At 39.1% G+C, this 12,872-nt stretch overlaps 1 protein-coding gene across 1 annotated transcript; it reads right to left on the bottom strand.

Annotated features, from left to right (window-relative positions):
• Window positions 1-1,029: 1,029 nt before the first annotated feature.
• Window positions 1,030-6,716, bottom strand: LOC109103183 (translation initiation factor IF-2-like). The gene is made up of 3 exons (XM_019116546.2): window positions 6,469-6,716; window positions 2,418-4,434; window positions 1,030-1,550 (listed from the first exon to the last, which is right to left on the bottom strand). Exons 2-3 carry the CDS (start codon window positions 4,246-4,248, stop codon window positions 1,528-1,530), a joined length of 1,854 nt encoding a protein of 617 aa, XP_018972091.2. The 5' UTR covers window positions 4,249-4,434; window positions 6,469-6,716; the 3' UTR covers window positions 1,030-1,527.
• Between the last annotated feature and the right edge of the window lie 6,156 nt (window positions 6,717-12,872).

Below are 12,872 nucleotides of genomic sequence, written 5' to 3'. Positions count from 1 at the left end.
TACCTTTCTGACCTGGTGATATTTTGGGTAAAAGTGGCCTGTGCACCATTAAGCAGATTGCCTTTCAATTAATTTATCTGGCGTGAGTTTTTAATGCTCTGTTGTCATATAGTTAATAGACACTCGCCTGCCTTTGGGTACAGTTAGATGACAAGGGAAAATCAATTTTCGGGAGTTTTGTCTCTCTACACTGAAAGTTTTTAAACTTTTTTTTCCCACAGTTGATTGCACAGCTGGCCACAGTATATCTAGCAGCATATGCAAATGCCTGTTGCAAATAAAAATATTTTTAATACCAAAAACAGTAAAAAGTTATTGACCCCATTTTGACATGTAAGAAGAGACCTAATGCTTTGACTACATTTGCTGTCTGTAAAGTCTACCCGGGTCGTACTGTCGATAGGTATTGATTTCTTCTCAAAGCCACATTCAAACGTCTGTCATGCAGAGTGACAATTTCACCCACTTGCCAAAACAGCCTCAATATCTCTGTCCTGTTTAGTCCCTGTTAAGTCAGCTCATTATCTGTTAATACTTCGACAGTACTTCATTAACCCTGTCCCTGTGGTGAGCTATAAGGAATGCTGCACCAAAACCTGTTGCTAGGCATTCTGTTAATCTGCAGTTACCACGCTAATAGCACAATTTCAGAGATTTAGTGTAAATAGTGGACAGTGTGTCGATGGTCAAGGATGGCAGTCATAATCACCTGAGCTCAATACAAATATTGAGAGGATGGAGTAGGATATTAAATTGCAGTTAATGCAATCCAGTATAAAGTGACATTTTCCGTAATACAGTGTTCATATTAGAGGTTTTATATAATGTGTGTTCCCATTTCCAAGATGCAAATTATGAACTGTTGTGAAGCAGTATTTTTGGAGGGAAACTAAACAAATTCCATTGATTTGCATGAGCCGAGTCTATTTTACAACTGGCCCAAATAGCAAACCCAAACCCTGTTATTAGTCAGCATTTTCTCAAATCTGTCAACGATGGCATAATCTGCAAGAAAACCCACAGAATTGCTTAATGTTTAATGGTGGTTTATTCATGTACACAAGATAACAGTCTAAAAACAAAAACACAGAGATTAGAGCACATTCTGTATTGAATTCACAATTCGGGGGCAGTCTGGTGGGCTGTTATTTCAAATGTGTCTGTATCACATATCTAGTCAAAGGAAAATTACAAACAGAATGGCAATTAATATAAATCTAACAGTCTTTATGATCACGGTACTTTGTGATCACTGAGATTAACATTTCAAAGGAATGTCGTGTGACAATATAAAATCTCACTAGTAGACAGGCAAAACATTTACAATGACGGAATGGTAGCAAGAACTGCACTGATTGATGATTCTGAATTATTGCTTTTCAAGATTTTTTTTTAAACTATGTGGATTGCATCTCTCACCATGGTGAATCGTGGCGTAAACATGTGATTACTCCATATTTTGGGGGAGGGGGGGCAAAGCTCCTCGCTGAACGAATCCCATGCAGATCTAATCCTCTTTGTGTGGCGTCACACGTTTCCCGCCTTTTTTTCTGGTAAATGATAACAGAAGAGATTTCAGAATATATTACAATATATGTTTACATTTAAAATTTTCATTAATTATACACACATTTTTGTCACAGAGAACAGGTTCATTTATGTTCACCAAAAATAAATTTTGAACTTTATAATACAGAACGGCAAACACTACACGTGTGTGTGTGACAGTATTGTGAAAAACCTCTTCCTCAAAAACACTTAATTATTAGTGATTTAACATTAACATAGAGACATGCTGTAATATTTAATTGAATTAATTATATGTAGAGAATACTTCCTGAAAATACATAAATTTCTACTTTGGATAACTTTACAACAGCTCAATTACAGCACCTGTAACTTCCTTTGAATTCACTGACCCTAAAATTCACAACTTTTTAAAGGGGTGATGGAGTATAGCAATATCTTTTTGACTTGTCCACAACACCAGAACATGTACCCACAAACATAGATGAAGGTGTTCAGGATCACCAAGGATCAATACAGAGATCCTTGATTTAAAGTAACTTCTCTGTGACAGTAACTGCCATCAATATCTGTGTAACTACTATTGTTTTCAGGCTGGAAACACTTCAGACTACTGTCCAGAACGTCCTTCTCCTTGGCTAACTGTTCAGTGGCTGAGGATACAACTGCACGAACGATGGAAGCTGCAACCTCATAGAACATCCTCTTCAAGGCCTCCTCTTGTTCATCTGCATTGGTCTTCGCTGACCCAGAAAGGAACCCTCCACATTGAGGGCCCCCATCCCCCCCAGTCTCTACCTCAACACTAGTACCTACTCCTAATTTAGACTCTGCTTTGTCATTTCCATTTTGCTGTAGATCTCTCGAGTCAATTGGAGCTTCACACTCACCGCTTTGGGCAACTGCATTTACAGTATCACACTTCCCGTCTTGATTGAGGATCTTCCCATCCTTCGGACAAGTTTTGCCACTAGAGTCTATGGTCTCCTGGTTGGTCTCCTCATCCTTCACATCATTCTGGGTTGTTGCTTCGTGATTTTGTGCTGCGGTGTCCTCTGATGTAGCATCCGAGCATCCATTCTCACCATTGGCTTTTGGCTCTGTCTGGCCTCCACCCTCTGGTGCTGGATCTGCTACGTGAGACTTGTCTGATGGCTGACCAGATGGTGCACTAGTGTGGGACCTCTCCTCTCCATCAGAACTCTTGTGTTCGCCTGCCACCTGAGCTTCATTATTGCTGTCACTCTGAGCCACAGTTTGCTTCTCTGATCCAGTCTGTGGGACATCAGTTGCCCCAGCTGCATCATCAAGGCCATCCACATCTTTAGCCTCACTCTCACAAGTATCATCTCCATCTTTCTGGGCTGCTGTACCCTCCCCCATATCCACGCTGGTACTCTTCCCCTTTCGCAGTATGAAGTTCTTTAGTGACACAGCACGGTTGAAGTGTGTCCTTTTTGCCTTGGCTGTCTTGCCTGAGTCTTTACCCGCCTGTGGTTCATCAGTCTGCTCTTGCTCACCTGCTGCTTCTTCCTCTACTCCACCAGTGTCAGTTGCCCTCTTTGATTTGGGAATAACTCGTTTTTTGAAAGAGGTCCAGATCTCATTTGCATGCTGGTCCACAGATTTTGCATGCTGTGTAGTAGCAGTCGCACCTTTCTCCTCCTCACCCTCAGCATTAATCTTCTCCTGTGTTTCTGCGTCACTGGCTACCTTTACATCTTCAGTCCCCTGTTCAGCCTCTGGGGCATTTTCATCTTTTACATCTGAAGAGTCTTTGTCCTTTGGTTTGTGGATTCCAACAACTGATGAATCTCTCTTCAGTCCTTGGAATGTCCAAGATCTCTTTAGTTTCCACCTTTTTTGCCCAGAGTGCTCTGACTTTGTAGTGGAATCCAGTGTCCCACTGTCTCCTGCTCCATCTGCATCCTCAGAATCCTTGGACTCATCTGTGCTTTTCTTGTGACTTTTTTGAGCCATGAGTTTCTTAAAAGAGTGCCAGCGTTTCATGTTTTTCGTTGTTTGGGGGTTAGACTTGTCTTGCTCATCTGCAGTCGGAGGCTCCTCTGCTTGGTCTGCCACATTTGTGCTGGCGTCAGCGTCCTCCAGCCTGTCTAGTGATTTTGACCAAACCTTGCCATGTTTTTGAAGTGCCCCTGTTCCATCCTTTTTGTCTGTGCTTTTGTGTGAGAAAATTTTAGCAACAGGCTTGCGGATGAAGTCCCTAACACTGGACTTCTCTCCTTGCTTTGGCTTGGCACCAGATGCCTTTTGCTCTTGGGAAGCCTCCTCATTTTCTGGTGCCTTTTCAATAGTCTGCCCATCGGCTGCAGCCTCGCCAGCTTCTGCTGGCTGACTAGTTTCCTGGTCTTTAGGGCCTGCAGTATCCCCTTGATCGTGCTGGCTGGAGACCTTATCCTGCTCCTCGCCAGTAGTATCCTCAGCTCCTGTCTGCTGCTCCTTCTTTTTCTTCCCTCCCATTACTTTTCCAAGCCCACTTTTATTTAAAAAAGAGTCCCATATTTTCTCAGAGGCTGGCTTAGATTTGCTATCAGCTGGTTGCTCTGTGCTTGGCGGTGCCTCAGTAGTAGGCTGTGTTTCCTCGGTTGAAGCTGGGGCTTCCTCTGTTGAAGCTGGAGCTGGATTTGTGGTTTCTACCTCGGCCTTGTTCTCGACAATGTCTGCTTGGACAGGCTCTGCATTAGCCTCTGTTGCCGCCATATCAAAAATAAAAACTCCAACTATCAGGTCTTCCTAGCTGAAAAATACTTATTTCCTTAAGTTCTTTATGGAACTGAGTTCATTGATGATCAGCCAGCAGCTCTGTGAGTGTTCCTATCCAACTTATTTCCATAAGAAATGGGCAATTCTGCATCATATTCCGTATGGAGTAGATGGACCTCAAAGCTAGAAGGAAAAAAGACAACAATCAGTTTTAAATTGGCTGCATGTATATCAATCAGCATATGAGAAAGGTTTTTTTTTTTTTTTTTTTTTTTTTTTTTTTTAATGCTTGAAACTTGTTCTGAATCTTGGCTGTACTACTGTGTTCTACATGAGGTAAAAATAATGTACTAGACCACATTATGCTGCCTTTAGGTGCCTCCAGTCACCTTGGAGTCACCAGTGTACACATGATCAGTGATTTGTTTTACCATTTAGGCCATTTGAGGAGTTTTTCTTGTACTTAAAATAGAAAATTTCTCATTTAGATATTGAGCTGAATACACATCTTCTGTTGACATTTAGCTTATCTCATTGCATAAATGCAATGGCAAATGCAAAAAAAGTCAACATACTATTGCCTATATGACAATGAAAGATCTTATTAAAAACCTCTAAACTCTTCACCCTAGGTCAACTCTTATCATTTAACACTGGGGCTGTTTTTATTTCTACACAGGATTCTTTTGTGATATATAAAAAATGATCTTTTGTCAAGCTTTCTTGATGCCTCTGAATTTACCCACTTGCGAATTTGAAATTATTTAATGTTGTATTCGGTCTGAGACGCTAGAGGTGAAACCACATGTGACATAGTTACATAATTGATTTATTCAAGGAACCTTATGACTGTATGCACCGTAAAATGAGTACAGTAGCATCAAAAACAGAAGCAATATTCTTTGCCTTGTAAAAAAGCCTGATGGAAAGAACATGGCTTAATTGGATTTTGCCGTGACTGAATCTGTTTACTGATGGGCCACAAGACCCTGCTTGCCCATCCGATTGACACTGGGACAATTGAGGCTTGACAGATTTGTCCCCTCTTTTCATGGATAAAAACCTTGCCCTTTGTTATGCAAAGGCAGTAGAAGAGACTTGGAGAAGCTCCCTCGATAAAGCCCTTAATGTAGGCTCAAACCTTGCAGACGTAGAACATAAATCTAATGAGAAACGAGGGAAAAGCCCATGCAAATGCCGGAGACAGCAGGTGCCAGTGCTCTTCAAAACCTCATTTGCATTGCTAATACGTCCCTAACCATCTCCTCCATTTTGTAAAAATGTGTTGATATCAACATCACCCAAGTTATTCTAATTGACGGCGCTGCACGAGTAGTACGTTATTTGCCAAAAAAGCGTCGAAAAGACTCGAGGAGACATCCTACTTCTGTTGTGTCTGGAAAACAACCCTGAACAATGCTCATTCACGTCACTTGATTCGAATCACCAATTTATAGGACCTCACAATAGTTTGTGAGTAATTAAAAAATATGAAGATTCACGAAGCTTCTCGTAACAAGTAACATGCCAGTCACCGTGTAAATGTGCGATGTGAGAATTATGAAATCATCATGCAGCGGGAAAACAACAACAACCCGCGCGCCACACGCACAAGCTCGCGCGCATTCCATGTCTATTGTGGTAAAGTCATGCTTGTTTTATTCTCGAAATCTCGTTAGGATCCCTTTCAGCGAAAGACGTGCTTTTGCTTTGTAAAAGGTTTTTCACTGAAACATAGCCTATACCACAGACTGGACGCAACTGGGAGCAGATTCACACTTGAGTGCGTCTGATAATAATATGCGGGAGGACAGTCTGGCACGTTTGGCGAACTTGATCGCATGAATGAATGAACTCGTAACAGTTGCTTGAGCAAACACGCAACAGTGAAGCAGATGTCCTTATTCAAAAACATAAACACAAAGCAAGATACGCTGGAAACGGATTCACTGAACCAAATACTCAATTTCACTATGCCTACGAATTCAATTCCAGGGCGCAGTCATTGCGCGCCTATTGTCCTTTCCAAATAAATCTCTGCACTTATAATATCCATTGTAAATGCATTGCATAGGCGAAGCGTGCAAAACAACACGTATATTTTGACACAATAAGACGGATAATCAGATCTTGGATACAAAGTCAAGTTCTGCACTACAGAAATAGGCTACTCAAAATAATATAACAAAAACATAACTAAGAAAAGAGTCTGCAAACCTTGTTCCTCGTGTGTAAATCCGTTCCGTGTGCTGGAGGAAAGGTAATAATCTTCTGTAGACTGGAAAAGACACCAACTAAATCCCCGTTCGCATACTCATGTCTTGACTGAAGAGAGATCAGTGTGTGTATGAGGGAGAGAGAGTTTGTGTGTGTGTGGAGAATTGCGCGCGGGGACATTGAGGGTCGAGCGCTGGTATTAACAGACGCGAAGCTGCGGCTCCATCTATCTCACCCTGTTGCCCTTAGCAACCAGGGAGACCACCCCCACCCTGCCACCACACGCACACACACCCGCCCCCAACACTAAGAGGGTTACTGTACGGGGTTGAGACGGCAACTTTAATTTCAGCCACTTCCCCTGATTTGCGTGAAATGTGGTGATGTTGCATCACGACCCTTCAGATTGGCTGCGGCAGGTCCGCAGATTGTTTCTGCACCTCAGTGACGCAGGGCAACAGATCGAATGGTCGGGAGACTGGGGGAGTGTTGTGATGTTTAGTCTCGACGTCTGTAACTCACTGCTTTTGCTATGTATGCTAAACTCGGATTTATCTGTTTAGAAAGCAACAGCGAATCAATAAACTGTGCAAATTAATGGCAAGTACAGAGAATGTACAATATGTTAAACGTAAATTTAAAACTTTATGCACAAAGTTGTGGTAAGCATAGTAAGAAAAAGAAATGGCGAGATATACATCTATATAGGCTATAGAGAGAGAGAGATTTGCTTCTATTTGTATTTTTCTCTAGAAAGCATACAATGGTGGAATATAAAACCAATTTTTTAAAACATGGATATTAAAAATTTTGTGCATAAAGTTATTGTGGTAAAAATAGAAAGTTTTTGTTTGTCTTTTAATGTATATAGAGAGAAAGACATTTTTTTAAGTAGGCTACAAGGGTCAGATGTAAAACCAACTTTAAAAATATGGACATTTAAAACTTTGTGCATGAATTTATTGTGGTGAATCCATTCTAATTCCATTCTAATGAAAATGAATTATATATATATATATATATATATATATAGCCTATATATATATATATATAGCCTATATATAACCCTTATTTATAATATTTAACCCTCAAACACAATGCAGAATTCAAAATATAATTAAAACACACACAAAAAAAGAAAGCCTTCCTGTGTAGTCAGCCATAATATCTGCGCATGAACATTTGTGTGGATTTATCAAATTTATATGATTCAGAAGCATTTAATGCTCATTTATCAATTTAGAAATGAGAGTCTACTGTTTTTACTCTCACCTGAGGAGGCTGGTATGATAGTGATGTCACTGCTGTAGCTAATTTCTGATTGGTTAAACTGATGGTGTTACATTTCACACTGTTACACACTCCCTTACAAAATGGAAAGACGTTTGCATAGGCTCCACAAATAGAAATATGAACAACTGACCTCGTTATCTGAAGCTAATTGTTGGGGAATCAGAGCAAAGGCCCGTGTGCATATTGGGTTGATGCAACTGGACAATAAGAAAGATTATTACAAGTATCTGCATAACAGAAATCACTCTTGAGACCCTTAAGCAGCCAGGGGATGAAATGGAATTTTCAGGACTATGTGCCAACACCAAAATTGTTTTATTGTGTGCCCGTTTAAAATATTGGACAAAATTTGCCCCAAGGCCAGAAAAATGTGTGCGTTCCACTAGAAATGCATCGCTCTGTGATGAATATTTCATACGATTGAGCATCTGAAAGAGAATTCTGTGCTCCTTCATTGAGCTTTCATTTCCTCATGGAGGATGCCACATCTGTCTGGAGGCATCATCAAGTCAGGCATTCAGTCTCAGTCTGGTTCATGCCACAACTGAGCGACGCTGAAGTATTATCAAGCTGCCAAAGAATCATAATAAAATCATCCTCATTCAAGCCGAGGGGAGGAACATAAGGGATTGGTCAGTTTAAATGAGCGATCTATAAATAGCAGGATAACAGGATAATTTTACATGATAAGAAGTAACAGATATGATTGTGTATGTGGCTATGTGCACGCGTGTGATGAACAGAGGTATTGTCTGACCTTCCACTGCACTTCAGAGATGATAGATCACTTGGCAGTTATAGGCTGCCTCTTGGTAATACATGGTCATGATAAGTAAAAATAAAAAATATATGTAAATGCAATAAAGTATAAAAACATATAAAAATATAATCAATATATAAAAATAAAATGATAAAAACATGCTTACCTATGCATTTAGTGACTGAGAACTGTGCTGCACTTTATGTATTTATTTAAAGTTATTTTTTATTTTATTTATTTTTTTTTTTTTTTTTTTTTTTTTTTGTTATGTGGATTTTTTTTTCTTTTTGTTGTTTTTATCATTTTGTATAATTTGTATATGCAACTTGATAAATAGATCAAATTTTAAAGCAATGCTTTGTATGAAAAGCAATTATAAATAAATTGTGATACAAAAATTATAAATAAATAATGATTGAATTCATTTGAGACCTTTTTTTTTACCCGTGGCTCAATATCATGAGCAACTAAGAGAGCAATGGCAGAAACAGAGATGTCTGAACTAGGTCAACTCTTGATTGTAATCAGAAAGATGAGTCTGATTAACTATAACCATAAACAACCTCAAAAAACCCACTCTTCTTATGGCATCTGCATGAGCTTCTTCCTTCACAGCTCCCAAAAACCTGCCACCAAGCCTGTAAATGCACATCTGATGTCACATAGGCTCTAGCATGTGAATGGGTAGATGTTACGTTGCTGCTGTGAAATGCCCAGGCTTTGGAAGGAGTAGAAGGAGCAATTGTGTGTATTTCTGCCACGCTAATGCCTTGTGACAGTGCACACTTGTGTGTGAGCAGAGGGGTGAAGCTGGGGGTTGGGTGCTTCTGGTCTGACACATTCAACCGAAGGCCGCATCAAGCTCATGGCTCTGACTGTCAACTCCATTTCCCGCTTTCTCATCCACCACAACCGAGGTCTTATTTTAAGAAGCCAGTGTCGTGGCAGGATGGCCTGCACGTGCTTCCACACACAGCTGTAAACACCGGGATCAGAAGTGAGCGGATCAACTTCTGTTAGCCTCCAAATGCCGGGTCCCTGACAGTTCGCTTGGGAAGTAAAAGTAGTTTAATCAGTCCGGCATTTGCACACTAAACAGGTAAGCTGTGGGAACAAAATCAGTAATAAATAATAAGATTGGCCTTTTGCTCTGCTACTGGCTGCCCTGGTTAAATATTTCACACCGGAAAAGGCGGGGTGGAGACTTATCCAGGCTTACTGTCATTGTCAAGAGAAGTGCCTGCAGAGGGGGAATTAAAGGCTGCACAAAATCTTACTCCAGCAGCAGACTGGAGAAAGTCAAGATACATATACATATTTGAATCTAGATCTGAAGGATCAATTAGCATTTAAACCACATATTTAGGCTGAAACGAAGTCTCCTTTTTTTTCAGGAGGCTATTTAGGTAATGGCACCTTCCATGGGACATTAATCTGTGTAATTAGGTTTCAGTTGCGCAGTGTGAAATAGATTGCTATGGCATACTTCACTCTGCAACCTGTACCTAGGAGAACTTTGGTGGAATGAAATTTTTTTTGGCTGTCCACATTCCTATTTATTTTCTCGCCAGCACAAAACATCCATCAGGGGAGATTACATCAGTCCTGATCTGATCCAAAATAAGAGCTGGCCATGCTAGGCCTGCTGCTGTCTGGGTGATGACGCAGCAATTTCATAACATGCACTGGAAGACTGAGATGCTCGAGACTGAGAAGTTGCCATTAAATAAAAATTCACTCAATCTATATTCTAAATGCATGTTGTAGACCTTGTTGTGAAACATTGTTCTTTCAGTATCATACTTTTATCATTTTTGTTAATATTTTTTAGTTTGATTTTTTTTTATTTTGTTTTCACTTTCATTTTAAAGTTTGAGTAATTTTGTGTTTTGACTTTTTTTTATTTTAATTTATTCAAGTTTATTTACTGTTAGTTATTTTAGTACTTCATGTTAAACTTCATGAAAGTGAGAAATGTGGTCTTGGCAAATAGCTGAAAAAAAGTTTTTTTTTTTAAAATAGATTTAGTTTTAGTTAACACTAAGAATGTTGTGAACAATTCATCCATGCATTTTTTCATTTTTAAAAAAATATTTAATCAAAATGTCATAACTGGACCTTCTGGGGAAAACTAGATGTTGACACAACTTCTCCAATCATTTAATCCACTTAAACTCCGCCCCTGCTAGCTTACGCCCAAATCTCAACATCCAATCAGCAACCTACGGAAGTTCTAAGCGGCCATGCATTATAAATTTTTTTTTTTTGTTTTCTCGTTATAACGACTTAATTTTCTCGTTATCTTAACGTATAACGAAGGTCGTTTTCTATTTTTCTCGTTATCTCGACATAACGAAGTTCGTTTTCTCGTTATAACGACTTAATTTTCTCTAAGAATTTACAAAACTGCGCCAACAGGTTGCACTATAGACCTGAATATAACTGATGGGGTGTTGTATACTATCCACTTTACTGTACGTGGACCTTCCTCGTGATCGCATGTGGTGCAGTCTTGTTTATTACTGACATTTAATTAATTCATAAATGTTAAATGCTTGAATCAATATGAATATTTTGTGTATTAAGTTCCTGCTAGATGTCATGAGTTTCACCAACGCATTCTGTGTTTCATCAATAACGGCGTATCAAAACCAAGGTTGACATCACTGTATTCTGTTTTGCACCAATATATATTATATTTGTGCTTCTTTTAGGCTCATGTTTATCATTGGAATTTAATTTTAATTTAATGATTAGGTAGTTAATCTAAGCGGAGATGTTCTGTTAGGACGGGATTTTAAACGAATGTAGGCTGATGTGCTTCTTTTCCTTATTACTAATCTTTATTGTTAACCATATTGATGAGAAAAATGTGATGTATATGTAAAATCCATAGGCTAATTTAATTCAGTTTTGTTCTGTAATGTTTAATGGGTTTTTTCTCTATTTGTGATGTGCCTCTTTATATATTCCTACACACACACACACACACAACAGAAGCTTGTAACACACATGATATCTGCCACTAATGTCTACTACAAATTACAAATTATATATAATTTTATTTCATATAAAGGGAAAATTAAAAGTGAGTTTAATCCAAGCAGCTCTAATGGCGCGGTGTTGCCATTTAAAATTTAATTACAAAAACAAAACGTTCGTTGTACTGTCTCTGGAAAAAAATCAACAGTGATTGATCAGCCTTTATTTATACAGTATTGTAGACGTGGTATTATTACCTAGGCGAAGCAAAATTTGCTGAAATATAGGCTACAGTAAGAGCGCCTGTATGGCTGTCCATCAGATGCCTGCCAAGTTGAGTTCGTTACTATAGCAACAGTAAAACTTTCATGTCGTTATAACGAGAAAACAAACTTTCGTTTATGTCGAGATAACGAGAAAATTAAGTCGTTCTTTATAACGAGGAAAAACGAACTTCGTTATGTCGAGCTAACGAGAAAATTAAGTCGTTATAACGAAGAAAACGAACTTCGTTATGTCGAGATAACGAGAAAATTAAGTCGTTATAACGAGAAAACAAAAAGGAAAAAAATTATAATGGATGGCCGCTTAGAACTTCCGTAGCAACCCGCCCTATTTTTATTAAATTATTATTTTTTTATTCTCAATGATTCTTTACACTCTGATGCACTCTGATATATGTAACATTCTGGAAGAAATTTGTCGCTACTTCAGTTTCAACGTGACTTTAAAGGTATAATTAAGACCAAAATAAACATTTGGTCATCATTTAATCCCCTTCATGTCTATATTACTTCCTCTTTGAAAACAAATGTTGAAAAATGTAAAAAGGGCTGTTTTGGACCCCAATGACTCTCTTAGTATTAACATTCTTTAACCTATCAGAGGATAAGTCATACAAATTTGGATCAACATGAGGGTGAGTTAATTATGACAGAATTTCCATTTTTGTGTGAACCATCCCTTTAAATTGTGATTATTTGAAGGTAACAAGCGATTTTTGTGCCTGACAGCCATTCATTGGAGGAACATTTGTCGATTATGCAAGTTGAGATCTTTCATCCCACTGCCCCAGTAGACAGCTAAGACAAGCTGCACTGTTCGGTGACCATTTATAGTATAATGCTGATTGATTAATGTGTCCCTTGTGGCCTAAACGTAATGTTAACTTCACGCATGGACAACCTTTGAGGTGCAGCTGTTCTAGATATCCAAACGAATGCTGTCCTGAAGTGTTGGCTTCAGAGGGATTTCCGTGTAATCTCTTTATTAGCGCACAGCCTGTCAGTCTCAATCACTGGTGTTGTTCTGACCGAGCCCTGCTGTGTGGGAGGGGGGTTCTGGGAGCCAAGGTCCCAGCCAATGGTGC

This window comes from Cyprinus carpio, chromosome A15, assembly GCF_018340385.1.
Source record: "Cyprinus carpio isolate SPL01 chromosome A15, ASM1834038v1, whole genome shotgun sequence".
Taxonomy (NCBI): Eukaryota; Metazoa; Chordata; class Actinopteri; order Cypriniformes; family Cyprinidae; genus Cyprinus; species Cyprinus carpio.
The sequence above is the reverse complement of the archived record's forward strand: the minus strand, read 5'-3'. Positions and strand labels throughout refer to the sequence as shown.

Bases quoted from the DNA above. Each gene is read 5' to 3' on its own strand.
- LOC109103183 (XM_019116546.2), bottom strand. From the start codon at position 4,248: ATGGCGGCAACAGAGGCTAATGCAGAGCCTGTCCAAGCAGACATTGTC. The intron at 1,551-2,417 runs GTGAGTGTGAAG...ATCATTTACCAG, and splicing joins AAATGCAGTTGCCCAAAGCG to AAAAAAAGGCGGGAAACGTG.